This window comes from Electrophorus electricus, chromosome 10 (genome assembly GCF_013358815.1).
Source record: "Electrophorus electricus isolate fEleEle1 chromosome 10, fEleEle1.pri, whole genome shotgun sequence".
In the NCBI taxonomy this organism is placed as follows: Eukaryota; Metazoa; Chordata; class Actinopteri; order Gymnotiformes; family Gymnotidae; genus Electrophorus; species Electrophorus electricus.
The window spans coordinates 23,897,056-23,912,618 of record NC_049544.1 but is presented as its reverse complement, the minus strand read 5'-3'; the positions used below and the strand labels follow the sequence as shown (position 1 = coordinate 23,912,618).

Here is a 15,563-nt window from a genome sequence, read left to right as displayed (position 1 = left end):
TATCCCCTTACTACTCTAATGCGGAATATTTGGCTGACTAAAGAATTGTGACATTTGAAAGATTTATTAATACATAAAGAGCATTGGCCCAAATACTGAGATACCAATATTTTTATTTAAACATATATAATGTAATATTTTTCACCTGACACACAGTAAAAGGTCATCATAAAATGTATTTTTTTTATCCCTTCCCACACATTATTTAAATGCATAAATAGACCATGAAACAGGATTGACTAAAGTACATAAAAAATTGGAGACATTAAACAGTAACCATCTTATCTGAAAGACTCGAGTTCCTTCACGCACTGTTACCTTCTGATCCATCCAGTAGCGTTATAACAGTGGGGTTTCACCCCCACACCCCAGCGGAGATAAAACTTAAGAGCTGTAGCAAGTCTGGCACTGTGACCTTGACCTGAGGAACAAGGCCACGACGCAACACTGAGCACCGTTTTCACGACCTTTAATGTGCACACATGCATATTAGATAAAAACTGATTTCGTAAAAGGTATTAGTTCTTTTCCTCCACAAGCTTGCAGATTTCACACTGATCAGTGCTTTAGGATCAGTCACTAACTGACTCGCGAGTGATCCGAACTGAAACTGCGACGCGTTGAGAAAATTTACGAACGAGAGATTCTACAGGAGTAAAGATTATAGCTTGGTAGTGATTGCATCAGCAGTCTCTAACGTGCATGACCCATGTGTCACGTGACCGTCCGCACACTTCTGCGTGGGCCTGAACATGCGCGCGTGTGTGTCCGAGTCACAGGCTGAAGCCGGACATAGCCAGGTGTTGGGCAGTGTTCCTCGCCTCAAAGTACGAGGTGTCCGTCTCGTCGTCCGGCTGTGGGATGAAGGGCATGGGCTGGTTCTGGAGCTGATCCCAGTCCAGACCCACAAAGAACGGGTGCCGTTTCAGCTCTGAAGGAAAAGCCAGGGGGTGAAAGTTAAATCCACACGCCGTTCGCCAACAGCGGACTGCCAAAGGCACACAAATACGCATTCAGAAACATAAGGCAAGGCTTGGCAATTTAAAACGCCTACACCGTTCGGGTGCACTGGCGATGCTCACGAAGACATTGCACCAAGGGTTCATTTGTCTTTGGATAAATTCCTATCGCCAAAGGTAGAACAGGTAGAAACGTCCCCTCAGGCAATAACAAGGACAATCTTAACAAAGAAAGCTGAATCTTGCCCGTCATGCTTCTGTTATTAACAGCAAAAGTATTGGAAAATAATATTAAGGTGACTACCTTCGCAAGAACAAGTCACTTCTGGCTAGTTTTAGCCATTCAAACTGCTTCAAAGCTTCATATTTGTATTCATTTTTAAAAAATATATATATTTCTAGAAGTTTCAAAAGCAAAACGTATGGATTATAAACATGAACTAATCAAAACTGATTAGCGGTCCAGGAAGGACAAGACAGGACACATGGAGCTGGTACGGAGCGATAACGGAGTGTTTCTTTGATCCAGCGCATCCCATCCTCACCTTTCAGACCTGCACGTTTGCTTGCATCCATAGTGAGGAGAATCTCAATCGCATTCCTGGAATTCTGGGACAATTCCTCGTCTCCATCCGGCCATGGAATATCTGCGGACATCGACGTCAAGCTCATGAATGTCATGATTTATTAGAACTCATAACATCTATCTTATGAAGTTTTTTTTGTGTGTAAATATCAGAGAAAGAAGTGGAAAAGCCCTCCAGCTGTTAGTGCTGTGTGTTGTCTTGGTCTGTGTGATTAGATGGGAGCCAGGAACCTCGATTGAGAATGTTCTGGAAGACGAGCTGAGGAGTTTCGTCGTTGAACGGCGGCACTCCCGTTAAGAACTCAAACAGGCACACTCCCAGCGCCCACCAGTCCACCATGAAGTCTGCATGGGGGAGAACACCAGTCTTAGTTAACAGAGCCTTTCAGTCAGCACGTTAGACTGGGACAATTAACGTACTCTGCAGCTGTGAACACATGGGACTTCAGAGTGGAGGAAGCACTGACCTTAACTTGGTGTAAAAACTGGGATTATAATGGGTTTATGTTGGCTTTACATGTTACATTTGACATGGAATTTCAAACTTTTCGTTAGCTTAGTGTAAAAACTGGGACAAGTTTATATTGGGTTTACATTTGACACAATTTCACATTTTTCAGACATTTCATCATTGTTAGTCGAAACCAGGTAAATAAGGTAGTAGGTACGTACACAGTAAGAGAAAGTAATTTAAAATTCAAAACTGATCTATGACTCAAACATCTAAAGGACTATAAAGCCTAGTTCTAGTATACAGGACTTTCCTCCACAGTGGTTCTCGTTGCCGGTCCCTGGCCAGTATCTAAACTTCACCCACCACATATCCCCAACAACAGCAAGAAAGAGGTACCATGACACATGCTTGTGCTGATACTCAAACTCGGGTCCTAATAAGAGGACACACCTTACACCTCTAAGGCCGATCAGTAGCCCAACCCTCATTAGACATTGGGTTAATTCATGATTAAATGCCCCTGTTTCTTCCGTCGAGGATCATCGTCTGCTGGTGTTGCATTATCACCAAAACCGACTGCACCGCCAACGAAAGAGCAAGATCAACCCGCTTACAGACGCCCCGACCAGTCACCACAGCTGGTCCTATTATTCCATCATAACACACCACAGCCAGTTAATGAACTAATCTCGATAGGTAGTCAACTGTACACAGACTTTGATTTCCAATTTCTGACAACAAGCCTTCCAGTGGATTATTCCATAGTTCCCAAGTTCAAAGAGCATGACTGCAGCAGTTAGAATGCCAAACCAAGCAGAGCCAGTCCAGGAAGCCATTAACCAGCTGATGTCAGCCAACCATTTCCCCTCCATACTTGTCACAAGAATACTTGTTACCACCAAGCTACACCCTCATCGCAGCATGTGGATGTTGGCAGGGGTCAGCTAGCGTTAGCACTTAGTCGGTTATTAGCCGGAGGTAGGCCTTCTGGATAAAGAATCGCCCTTACTGAGACAACCTGCTCATGCACCAACGCACCGAGGGAAGAGATGGGCAGTAGACAGAGACTTGGGACATACTCACCACACCGACACACAGAGCCTGCACAAACACAGGGACCAATGAAGAAACCATTCAGACCAACACGGCAGGCAAACGTCTGACCTTAGGAATCTGCCCGATCTTCATATCAAAATGTACAATATGTGCTCTTAAAAATATAAATGACTACCATTACTGTTATTATGCAACCATCCACAGCACACATTGCTGCGGCAGAGCTAGCCTGGAGACAGTATAATTAGGACAGTTTGTTTTGCAGCTACCAGAACAATGCACCTTTAAACTGATCCAAGCTAACATCAGACAGTTCGTTCTCTCTCTTCTTACCGTGGTTTTTGCCCAGTAAAAGTTCTGGAGCCAAATAGTCAGGGGTCCCTAGTATGGAGGCGCCCTCTACCGGCTCCCGACCTCTGCGGACACTCTTGGGTGTTCGATAAGGGGTATGAGACAAGGTCATCGGCTGTGGAGTCTGAGAGACACAGAAATCACACGTTACATTTTCAAAAAGACAAAAATATGGGCCCGTTCTGCGACAGGACAGGGCAGCGGAGGTGGTGGAGGGTTTCAAGATCTGTAGACCTCCCAAATACCAAACAATCTAGGAAAGCAACATTGATGGTTTCACTAGCATCTAAGCCAAAGTTTGATTGAACTAGTATAGCTGTTGCGTGAGTTCTCTTTGACCATCTGTTCTGTCCTAGTCTACCTGGTAAAGGGAGCTGACGAGACTAGACCTCTTCCTCTGCACGGGGGTGACAGCCGTGGAGGCGCTGTTGAAGGAGCTGGACACGTCCATGGCCTCCACGGAGGCCAGGCTGAGGCGGGAGCAGCAGGAGCTGGCGGAGCGGTTGATGGAGCTGCAGTAGCTTCTGAACGCCACCACGTTGCGGGGCTTGAGGAACAGGGGCGACAGGACCATGCTGCTGGAGTGAACAGCGGGCTGCCCCAGCACCGAGCAGTCCAGTGGCGCCCCGCCACCATCCGGCCCGAGCCACTTGCAGGACGCCGGCGTCTCGACGGCCTCTGCTTGCCGCGGGACCGCAGTGGATACCTCATTTTTGCTCAGCTCCTCCGCTGGCAGAGGTTTGGGCTGACGCGGAGGGGGCGTAGTCACGATCGCGGACAGTTCGTTGACTGAGTTGTCCGAGTCCAGGCTGACACTTCTCCTCAGCTCTCGGTCGGCACCAGGCGAGGAGGCAAAGCTGGACCCTCCAGCGGCACTGCCGGTCTCAGCAGGCTCGTCCAGCTCACACAGGAGATTCTTGGCCACGTTGGTGGGGCTGGATTGTTTAGGGCCAACCCCCTCCAGCAGACCTGCCTTTTTCCACAGTGCTCCCTCACTTCCCAAGTCAACGGTGGAGAAAATTCTGGTCAGACCTGTATGGGCTTCCGCGTGATCACTTGGAATGGGAAAACCCCGCCTGTACTGAACGTTAGTCTTCTTGGCTTGGACATCAGCTTGCTCTGGACTCTTATCAACCTCTGCGAACTGGCGTTTCGCCGAGGTGCTTGGCTTCAGGCCAGACACCTTCTCCTGAGAGCGGCACACTCTGCTCTCAAGCTTTGTGCCAATGTTCCCAAGTTGCAGTTCATGAGGAATCTTAGCCTTAGAACTGACAAGGTCATCAGCTTCAGTAAAGTGAAGGTGTTTTCCCGACTGAATATCTGATGTGGCATTTCTAAGGTCCACTGGTACCAGGTGTTCTTCATAAGGAGACCAAGACCTCGGATCCAGGTTGTGAAGGGGCCTCAGCGGAGTCTTCTTTCCTGGAAACGGTATTTTAATGGGCGTTTTTCTTCCGGAAGCAGGAGGCTTCTGGTCAGCCTTGAGTACGACATCCTCTCCATTTGGGGGCAGGAGGTTCTTGTCACTTTCAAACTTCTGTAAATGCATAAAATTCTCCTCAATGTTTCTCTCAAACATTATTATTTACAAAAGAATATTTTGTCAAAAAAAAAAAAAAAAGGAGTTTGATAACTTAAGACAAAAGGAAAAGGCGATTGAAAGGAACGTACCTTTTCTACTATTCATGACTTCAGATATGGAGAAAATGTTACATACCACCCCAAATCCAAACAAGACAACACACAAAACAATGCACTAGTAGGTATCAGCATTCATCCCTGTATTCTACAGTATTCTAGTTCATTGGCATGTTTAATTCTAACCTACTGTACTATACTTGGATATATTCTATGAGTAAATGACAAAGCACTTTTGTGAGTTGCTCTGGATAAGAGCATCTGCTAAATGCCATAAATGTAAATGTAAATGTAAATGCTAGGATGACTAACTAGGACCAGAAGCTAGAGGGTGCCATTTAGCAAGTAAGCAACATACTGACCGGACTTTGTTGGCTCTTATTTGGTATTTATCACAGTAGGACGTTTTAGGGTATGCACTGTTGTTCATGTAAGCCTGCTTACCCCCTCGTCCTCCCACAGGGGGCTGATGCAGCTCTCAGAGTCAGTGGTGGACCGCAATAGCCCGGAGTGGGCGCTGCCCGCACTTAACGCCTCGAACCGCTTCCTGGATTTCAGCAGCCTCGGCGTCAGGCTTTTAGCCAGCGCGCTTGGACTGAAGACGCTGTTGGCTCCTGAAACAGAGCACAGAGTTCACTGAAAACAAAAACTCGTAGGTGGAACACCGCTCAGCGTGCTCCAACAGGTCAGAGGTTAGAAGTCAGGCAACACATCGGTCACGTGGTGGAATACCGAGGGCGCGGGAGGGACAGCTGGGTGAATGCAAGAGTTCCCTTTTTCTCGCCAGCAGAGGGGAGCAGAAGGAACCCTTGCTCTGATCAGCCTTCTGACAGGATCTGGGGCTGGCCAGGGCACTGCTGACACGCTTCCTGTCCATCGCCGGAGTGTTCTTCTAGACAAAAAAAGACAGCGCACATGCGATTCTTCAGGTGGTCCACTGACAGAACAGGCACCCGTACAAACTCTACAGCACATTGTGTGTTCAGACACAAGACTGTTGTTATACTCACAAGACCTAGGGAGCTTATCAAGGACAAGACCTGACCCGGTGTCCTGGAGTAATCTTTATTTGGTTTTGCCAAGGAGGGTGTCGTCAGTATATCCATGAGATTCAATTCTGGAGAATATGAACGTATATATTTCTACTGGACAAAGCTTCAAGGAGTAACAGAAGAACAAACAGAGTGACTGCACATGTCTGGACACTCGAGTTACACCCCGCAGTTCTGAAACTGCGTGTGGCAGCCTACCTCGGTCGAGCTTCACTTTGGAGAGGCCGAAGTCGGTTAGTTTAATGTGGCCTTCGTTGGAGATGAGCATGTTGTCAGGTTTCAGATCTCTGAGAAATAAGGCATATTTCTGATTACTGGGGTTCCATTAACCCACACACACGCGCGATTACCTACTACGTTCTTATAGCAAGGAACAAGTACCTGTGAATAATTGCATGTCGGTGCAGGTAATCCAATGCTAGAGCCACCTCCGAAATGTATTTTATCGACATGTCCTCATCAAAGTAGCCATAGATGTGGAGCAGCGACTTCACGTCTCCACCAATGAGGTACTCCATAACCTTAGAAGACAAACATGCCGCAAGTACTTAACTCTCTTTTCGGCATATCGTGAACGACAGAGTTTAAACCCGTGCTCCCGTGGATGTTTAAGTGCAGTGTCTGCCTCGACGTACCAGATACACCTTGCTTGCCGTCTGAAGAGAGTAATACAAATGCACGACGAATGGGCTTTTGCTGAGGGCCAGCGCGTCTCTCTCGGCCCGCATCTGATCAGTCATGTTCTTATCCACCATGTCAGCCTTCTTCACCACCTTGAGAAAAAACACACCACCACTCTGATCCGCCACACTGTCTGAGAGCTGTGTTCATAAATCTCTTCATAAGAGCTCTCTCAACAAGCACATACCCTAATAACGCAAATGCTAAAGAAATCATGTCAGCAAAAACCATGACCGATCAATCTTCTCCTGATGAGGAACATCCTTACCTTTATAGCGTACAGCTTTGAGTTGCTCTTCTTCCTGGCCAGGAAGACTTTTCCAAATGCTCCACGGCTGACGGGCTTCACCACCACAAAGTCGTCGATACAGGGCGCTCTGGGCACCTGGACCGCGCACCTGATCCCAGGTGAGGCTCCGTGCGCTTCCATCGCGGACTCCTCGCTTCGCCGGGGGATGAGTTACCTAATCAGTTAGTTCTCTTCTCACCTTAACTCATATATCCTTCGGCTTTCTTTACCTTTCATTAATGCAATGAACGTTAGTCAGCGACTCGCATGTTGGAAAAACAAAACAAACCCAAACTCCAGTCAAACTCGTCTGTCATAGTCTCTCGTCGATGCCACTGTGGACGGTAAACCTCCTGCCGGACTTCCCACGCTCATCGGCAGGTTTAAACCCTCTTAAACCCGTTTAAACCCGCCTAACCCTCCTAAACCCCCAAGTGGACAAACACTGTTTTCAAATTTTGAACCGCGCACCTTGTTTGGGGTCTTAGCGATGAGCAGACCAGGACTCGCCATAGACATGGACAACTATCGATGTTAAGAACAAAACTCTGTTGTGCATCAGATTTCATGCCGCAGAAGATAACTGAACATTTACATTTCGCTTTCTCCAAAGTAGACGTTTTTTTGGAGGTGCAAGATTAAATTGTGTTGAAATATTTCCTATTTACATCAGGCAAACGTTTGGACTACTAACGTCAGATTTGTGTTTTGGCATGGCGCCCTCTAGTGTTTTAAATGAGAAGGGCAGACTACCGAGAGCTAAACGCAATAACTAGTTACACAGTCCAAATGTTCAATTATTACATATATAAGAATATTTATCACAATAAAGAAATTGGCTAGTTATTCTTGTGAACCAGTATATTTCAACCTCCCATTTATAATTTAATTGATTTCAATTTGATTGATTTATACTTTTACAATTCTAAAACACAATTCCTAATGTCAATGCTGTAGCCTAATCATTATAATTCATATATTCTAAGTCAAAGATAAGTATATTGCACTATATTGGACTGTTTGCATTTGTGTAGCATGTTGTCTGTTGCACTGTTGTTTTTATGTTGCACCATGGTCCTGGAGGAACATTGTCTCGTTTTTGTTGTGTACTTGTATATAGCTGAAATTACAATAAAACCTCTTGAACTTGAACTTGAAGTAAAATAGCGATTATTCGTCTTTGTCGCAAAGCACTGTTGAAAAACCCCAGGTCCCGTTTAAGATGAAAATGCAGAATGCATTCTGTGTTAAGAAATAAATTCTTATGAAATTGGAGTAGCGATGTGGATATCACTGATTCAACCACTAGATGGGGCTAAAAAACCTTTATCATCGCTCTATAAGCTAATAGGTGTCCAAATAACAGTGTTGGAGTGGTCAGCGTGTGGCTAGATTGCTATGAAGAAACAGATGCCAGTAACGATGCCCATTCTGAAGTTATGCTCAGAATCGATTCGTTAGTAACCTGCTGGCAAGTGGAATCAAAATGCATGACGTTTCAGAAAGCCGGGGCAATAGTGGCTTTACAAGTTGCTTTTGATGGAGATATCTGAAAATAAAATAAAGTCCAAATATGCTATATCATGAAGCTGCCTTAAACTGTCTTACACGAAGCTGTTCTTTACATTACAGCCACATCTGTTTGTCCTCTGTCGAGTGTGTGTAGGACACATCAGTCCGCAGTGGATCGGATTTGATTCACAACATTCCAAGTTGCAACATTCAAGTTTCTGCCAGGTGTTGATGTCGCGGGGAGGTGCACGAGACGCCTCCTCCTCCTCCTCCGTCCTGTCCCACGTGTCTTTGATCCCCGGTTTGCGTAAAAGGGGTCTGCGGCAGCTCCGTCCCACAGCGCCACGCATCCGCCTCGGCTCGCGCTTCTTCCCGTTTGGAACTTCGGGATAATTTTTGGTTGTTGTTTTTTTTTTTTTCCCGCTCGCGAAGTGCCGGAGCACGGCCTCGTATGCCGCTGCACGCAGGAAGGCAAACCGCCTGGTGCGCTGGATGCACAATGTGGAGAGTCTTCGGCGCCCTTTGCGCTTGGTGTCTGCTGTGGACCAACGGTGCTTGCGCTCAGTCAGAAAGGAGGTGAGTTACCCTCCGTTTCTGCAGGCGAACCCGGGGCTTGCAGCTCAGCAACCGGGAGCATCGCCGTGCATGGTGCAGACAGACCTTCGTGCGCGCTCACTTCAGAAATAGCGCCTTATATTCTCCAAGATTCTGGCTTGCGCGTCGGTGCGCTGCGGCGCTGTGCATTTCTGAGTACTGGTTTGATGAATAGATGAATAACAGTGCAGGTGGTCTCTACGAAGCGGGCGCTCTATTAAACGTGTAGCCCACCGTACGGATTTCTTTTTAACACCAGGCCGCAATGTTTATTCCCAGGCAGCCTTTCGGATGCGGGGGAAATATGACGGCAGATGCGGGAGTGATCGGTAGCCAGGGATATCCGGGAGTGTACCCTGCAAACACCAGATGCGCGTGGAAAATCGCAGTAAGTGGGCGTTCGCGCCAGCACAATCACGCGTTACAGGGGTCTCGCCGACACGTTCGTGCTTATGTCGGACGTGCGGACACAATCGAGTAAATCAGGAGAACTTGTCTCACTCGCCAATGTGCTCGCATGTAGACTATTAGGTACGGATATAAAAATGATGAGTGCTCACTGTAACCAAACCCCTACGAGAAAACGACTATGGGGAATTTTCATGCAATATGAAGATTGATAATAGAAGGAAATCTGCATATATGAATGTATTTGAATATTTCAATTAAACTTGGTGTACGGGCCAGTGCGGCAGTGATTTGACTTTTCGATCTAAATAGCGACAATATAATCCGATCCGTTAAAGCCTGGCGCGCTAGGATGGTGTACGTGGCTCTTTACAAAGGGATTTATTCATCTTCGATTCAGATTCACGCATGTCTTTTTTAGCTCGCGGCGTTAACAGTAGCGGGCCAGATGCACATTTTCCGCTGGAGAGTCCGGTAGCGCAGCTCGCCCATCACGTGCTTCTCTCGTGCGTCTCTACCCTGTTAGTCCTGTGCCGAACTTGATTTGGACAGACATTTAAAAAATTATTTTTTTGGGATCAAGTGTAATATCAAACCACATCTTTATTTCTGTGCATTGCTTAAACGCGAGCAACCTTTGCCTTCTTTTAGCTTTGACAGCTTCTAGTTAAACCACTGCTGTAATGTTTCCCTTTAATGATCTGGAGTTTGAACGCTGTTCGTTTGAGCATCGCACTGCACATTGATGAACTACACGCGCACGAGAAGAGAAGAACACGAAGTGTTTTGTGGGACGCCAATTACGCAAAATTCCCCATTCTCGTGAACGTGCGCTCTCGTGCCAACAAAGTTGTTTACGTCGGGCATTTACTACAGTGCGCGAGCGTTTGCTGCGTCGTGGCACGGACGCGTGAACATTACGGCCTTTTAAAATTTAAGATAAAACTACAAAACTACAAGCCTACCACTGTAGCCTATTCATTTATATTTGGCTGTCGGCCAAAGAGAAGCACATTTGTTCAGACACTGCTGGGTAGAGGGCCACTGGAGTTGTTCGAGTGCCGATAAGTATTTTCGGTTAAAACGTGTTAAGGTTTGGGTTTGACATTTGTTCACGTGTACTCGGGCTCCTGTGGATATACCAAGTCCTGACTCTACAACCATGTGACTCTTACAGGTGCGGGAGGGCAAGGTGGTGGTTCTCAACTTCCAGTTCCTCGATCTAGAAAGCGACAACCTGTGCCGTTATGATTACGTAGATGTTTATAACGGCCACGTCAACGGGCAGCGCCTGGGCCGTTTCTGCGGGACGTTCCGGCCGGGCGCCCTCGTTTCCACGGGCAACAAGATGCTTCTTCAGATGGTGTCTGATGCCAACACTGCTGGCAGTGGCTTTCTGGCAGTCTTCTCAGCCGCTCACCCTCACGAGCGAGGTGAGTCTACACCAAGGATGCATCCAGGCCCTGTAGATCTGAGGTTGCAGTATGTGATAAATATGTGAGTCACTCTGGATAAGAGCATCTGCCAATATGTCATAAATGAAAATATGAAAAAATGTACTTTTTATGTCCAAATTGTCAGTTTTGGCCGGGTGAGGAGGAGCGCGAGCTTTCTGGTTTCTGGATAAACACTCAGGATTATAACGTATCTTTAATACTGCTCGTGAAACCTTTATGGGAGTCCCGAGGGCAGTGAAAGGACAGTTTTGTCTGCTTGTTCAGCATGGCCACTTTCTCTGGGGACTCTTTTCCTCACTGTGGATTTCACAGTATGACGTGGAATTTCTCAAGGATCGTTTTTTTTTTTTTTTTTTGTGCTGATGTTACAGAGGCCGGTCGGAGCCCCGGAGTTGCTGTGGCTTATTTAAGAGTGACCAGACATCTGCCAGGCTGCTATGAGGCAGCTGGAATTTTAATGGTTGGGGTTCTTCCCCCATTTTCGCTTCTGTCTCTGTCCATAGATGTACAGATGTGCGCCGCGCTCTGTACCATGTGGGGGAAGAAGGCGAGTTAGAGAAACAAAATCTTACACTTTCTGAAGGACTTAAATCCTTCCATTACTGCCACATTTAATGTCATCCAGCAATTTTTTAAATTATTTCCATTTTTGATGTCAGTTGTCTATTACACCTATTACACCTTTACTTGAAAATGTGTCGTTTTATTACACAGTTCATCTGGTAGAACAGGTAGAGAAAGGTGTCAGCCAGGTCATGGGTTCAACACACACTGTCATACTGTAACACACACTGTTCAAGGTCATGGGTTCAACACACACTGTCATACTGTAACACACACTGTTCAAGGTCATGGGTTCAAAACACACACTGTCATACCAATCACATACACTGTTCAAGGTCATGGGTTCAACACACATACTGTCATACTGTAACACACACTGTTCAAGGTCATGGGTTTAGCACACACTGTCATACTGTAACACACACTGTTCAAGGTCATGGGTTCAACACACACTGTCATACTGTAACACACACACTGTTCAAGGTCACGGGTTTAGCACACTAATCCTGAGCTCACGTGGAATGCCATGTGGTCCTGAGCAGCACAGCCGGTAGGTCTGAGGATCTGGAGATGAAGGCGTCTTCAAAGCCCTGGTGGTTTCTGGAGTAAGTGTGGTTACGGGTTCTGCCCCACTCTGATGTTTAATCATGTCTCCTGCATCTGGTGTCCCTTTTCCACAACATATTGCAGGGTCCCAGTGCCCAGATCCTTACAGTACTAAAAATATTTATCGTTTCCCAGCACACGAGAGGTGCTTATTATATCCTGTAAATGGTAGCTCCATCAACAGCAGACCTTGTCATTAGGGTACAGTGATCTCATACTTAATCCTACCGTACTAGCTGTGGTCACGTGACTTGGTTGTGGTAACGCTGGTCTACCAGGACTGTATCTTTATTTGCATGTATTTCTGCAGGGGAACAGTATTGTGGAGGGAGACTGACAAAGCCATCGGGAACGTTTAAAACCCCCAACTGGCCAGAGAAGGACTACCCAGCAGGGGTCACGTGTTCTTGGCACATAGTCGCACCGAAGAACCAGGTGACACTTTTCCCTGTTCATTCATCTCATCGTGTGAGATGCAGTTTGTCTACAATCTGTTTGACTTAATGTGAAGTTGTTGTTTACATGTATAATTAACTCTTTGAATGGTGTTTTATTGAGTGGCTTGTTGGCATGGCCATATGTTGTGTTTGTGTGGGGTTTTTTGTGGCATTTTTACAGATTATAGAGGTGAAATTTGAGAAGTTTGATGTGGAAAGAGACAACTATTGCCGCTATGACTACGTGGCTATTTTTAATGGTGGAGAAATCAACGATGCCAAGAGAATTGGAAAATACTGTGGGGACAGCCCACCTGCGTAAGAACACAACTAATAAATCCTGCAACACACAGACAGTGTTAAATCCACAGTAAGTTTAAGAACAACAGAGTCACTACCTCAAAGGTGTGTGTGTGTGTTCCAGGCCAGTGTTCTCTGAGGGCAATCAGCTTTTCATCCAGTTTCTCTCGGACCTCAGTCTGACGGCGGACGGCTTCATCGGTCACTACAAGTTCAGGCCACGGAAGTTCCCCAGCACCACGACGCCTCCATCTACAACCACACAGCTCCCCACCACCAGGCCTCTATGTAAGCACTGAGCTCTCTGGCTCTTTTGAGTCTGCTTGGGCTTTGTTCCGGCTTATCTCCAGAGTGTCTGAGAAAGGGGGCCGTGAGCGGGCAGACACAGACAGCGTCACACTCTAATGCACTAACATGAACCGCATTGTCCAGACTGAACAGTTTGTCTGGCACCCTTGCTTGACATTTCACTTTTAGCAGATTGTCATAATCTTTGCACATCTGCTGCAGGCACACAAACTCGCGCGCGCACACATGAACACATGCACACATACACATGCACACACAAATGTGCACACACCCACACCCACCATATGTTTGACCCATTTCATGTGATGTTTTGGACTGATGATGTACTGCTGTGTGGGTGTGTATATGTGTGTGTATGTGTGTGTGTGTGTATGTGTATGTATGTGTATGTATGTGTGTGTATGGACTGATGATGTACTGCTGTGTGTGTGTATATGTGAGGGTATGTGTGTGTGTATGTGTGTGTATGTGTGTGTGTGTATGTGTATGTATGTGTATGTATGTGTGTGTATGGACGGATGATGTACTGTGTGTGCGTATATGTGTGTGTGTATATGTGTGTGTATGTGTGTGTGTATGTGTATGTATGTATGTGTATGTATGTGTATGTGTGTGTGTGTGTGCGTGCGCGTTTGGTGAGTTGTGGTACTGAGGTGGAGTTCTCTCGGGAGAGAGAGAGAGAGAGAGAGAGAGAGAGAGAGAGAGAGAGAGAGAGAGAGAGAGAGAGAGAGAGAGAGAGAGAGAGAGAGAGAGAGAGAGAGAGAGAGAGAGAGAGAGAGAGAGAGAGAGAGAGAGAGAGAGAGAGAGAGAGAGAGAGATCTTTTACCTCTCACTTGGACATTTAGTACAGGATGGCATGTAACAAATATTGAATGTCCCTTAGCCATTTGATTGTTTTTTTAATTTAATCTGACCTCTCTACACCAGTCTAAGCAGTGGTCAACCAGTTAATCTGTCGGTAGATTAATCGGCTGATTCATTGCCATTTTGAGATAATGGGCATTGTTCATTAACAATGTTCATTTTTAACATTCAGCAATTTTGTGTCTCATTTGTTATTACTATTAATTTACATATTTTAGAAGCTGCAAAAACGCCAACAACAATATATCAGCATTTTATATCAGCTGTCATCCTCCCTGCTCGGTAAATATTGGCATTGGCATCATGTATCGATAAAGCCGTTTCAATCGACCACTGAAGCTGAGAGATTGCTTTGGCTTGTCTGCCTCCCTCATTGGTGTCATATTCTATTAAATTTGTTAAATGTGTCTGCTTTTCTTCCTTCTTTACAGAGACACAAATAACATTCAAACAGTCCTTCCATTGTTTTCTGAACAACCAAGCCAACCAGACCGAAAAACATTTGAAAAGATTTTGTTACGGTTCCCTAAAATGTGAAGTTTAGTATTCATAAGCACGGTGCAGCATGAAAACTAAAGAACCAACAGAGATATAAAGAGCAGAGCTTTCCTGAAGTGTTGCGGCGCAGTGAGACGGATGCTAACGGCAATGCTAACCTGTGCCTTTCAGCTTTGAGGTATTCTGCAGCACTGTGTCAACAGAAGTGCAATCGCAAGGGAACCCCAGAGAGCCATTACTGCTCCAGCAACTTTGGTAAGCGTGCACGCATGCATGTGCTCACACACATGTACACACACACACACGTGCACACATACATGCACACATACACATGCGCGCATACATGCACACAATCGTACACACACACACATGCACACAGATACATGCATACAAACGTGCTCACACAAACACATGCACGCACGCACACACTCACACATGCACGCACACACACGTGTGCGCATACATGCACACAATCGTACACATACACACAGATACATGCCCACAAACGTGCACACACACAAACATGTTCTCACACAAACACACACGCGCACACACACACACTCACACATGCACACAACTGTACACACACAAGCACACAGATACATGCCCACAAACGTGCACACACACAAACATGTGCTTACACAAACTCACGTACACACTCACAGTGCGGAGCTTTAGGGTAGTGATGGGATGGAAAAACACAGAAAACCGTTTCCCAGAAATCACAGCTCCTGAAACAAGTCTGCATTTTCATGCCTCTCCCGCTGCCACGCTATCTCGGGCCTGGCGGTTTGTCTCGGCGTGTCTGAAAAGCGTCGTTCAGAGCCTCTGCAGCTCTGAACAGTGGCCGGGTGTGTGGACACTGCAATCTCATGCTGGAAACAGAAGTGCCGATTCAACATGCCGCGGTCGCCTTGGTCGGAACAGCTTGGTAATGTTCGTATCCAG

The 15,563-nt window shown here is 46.3% G+C and overlaps 2 protein-coding genes across 4 annotated transcripts in view; one reads left to right on the top strand and one right to left on the bottom strand.

The window, feature by feature from the left end:
* Positions 1-151: 151 nt before the first annotated feature.
* mastl (microtubule associated serine/threonine kinase-like) lies at positions 152-7,536 on the bottom strand. 2 transcript variants are annotated; one of them, XM_027017763.2, is made up of 13 exons: positions 7,046-7,536; positions 6,732-6,869; positions 6,478-6,617; positions 6,295-6,383; positions 6,055-6,161; positions 5,777-5,936; positions 5,489-5,658; positions 3,768-4,943; positions 3,389-3,530; positions 3,083-3,100; positions 1,777-1,890; positions 1,505-1,606; positions 152-931 (listed from the first exon to the last, which is right to left on the bottom strand). In XM_027017763.2, exons 1-13 carry the CDS (start codon positions 7,205-7,207, stop codon positions 774-776), a joined length of 2,676 nt encoding a protein of 891 aa, XP_026873564.2. In that variant the 5' UTR covers positions 7,208-7,536; the 3' UTR covers positions 152-773. The 2 variants fall into 2 exon arrangements, with proteins under 2 accessions (XP_026873564.2, XP_026873565.2); XM_027017764.2 differs by lacking the exon at positions 3,083-3,100.
* Positions 7,537-8,882: 1,346 nt separating this feature from the next.
* The window catches only part of pcolce2b (procollagen C-endopeptidase enhancer 2b), an 8,232-nt gene continuing 1,551 nt past the window's right edge, over positions 8,883-15,563 (top strand). Inside the window, exons 1-7 of one of the 2 annotated variants that reach the window (XM_027017781.2) lie at positions 9,070-9,154; positions 9,452-9,560; positions 10,758-11,013; positions 12,518-12,642; positions 12,826-12,962; positions 13,069-13,232; positions 14,787-14,870. In XM_027017781.2, coding sequence (XP_026873582.2) covers positions 9,078-9,154; positions 9,452-9,560; positions 10,758-11,013; positions 12,518-12,642; positions 12,826-12,962; positions 13,069-13,232; positions 14,787-14,870 — 952 coding nt within the window. In that variant the 5' untranslated portion in view covers positions 9,070-9,077. Of the gene's footprint in view, positions 9,155-9,451; positions 9,561-10,757; positions 11,014-12,517; positions 12,643-12,825; positions 12,963-13,068; positions 13,233-14,786; positions 14,871-15,563 lie in introns of both variants that reach the window. The other variant, XM_035530894.1, reaches the window with a different exon arrangement.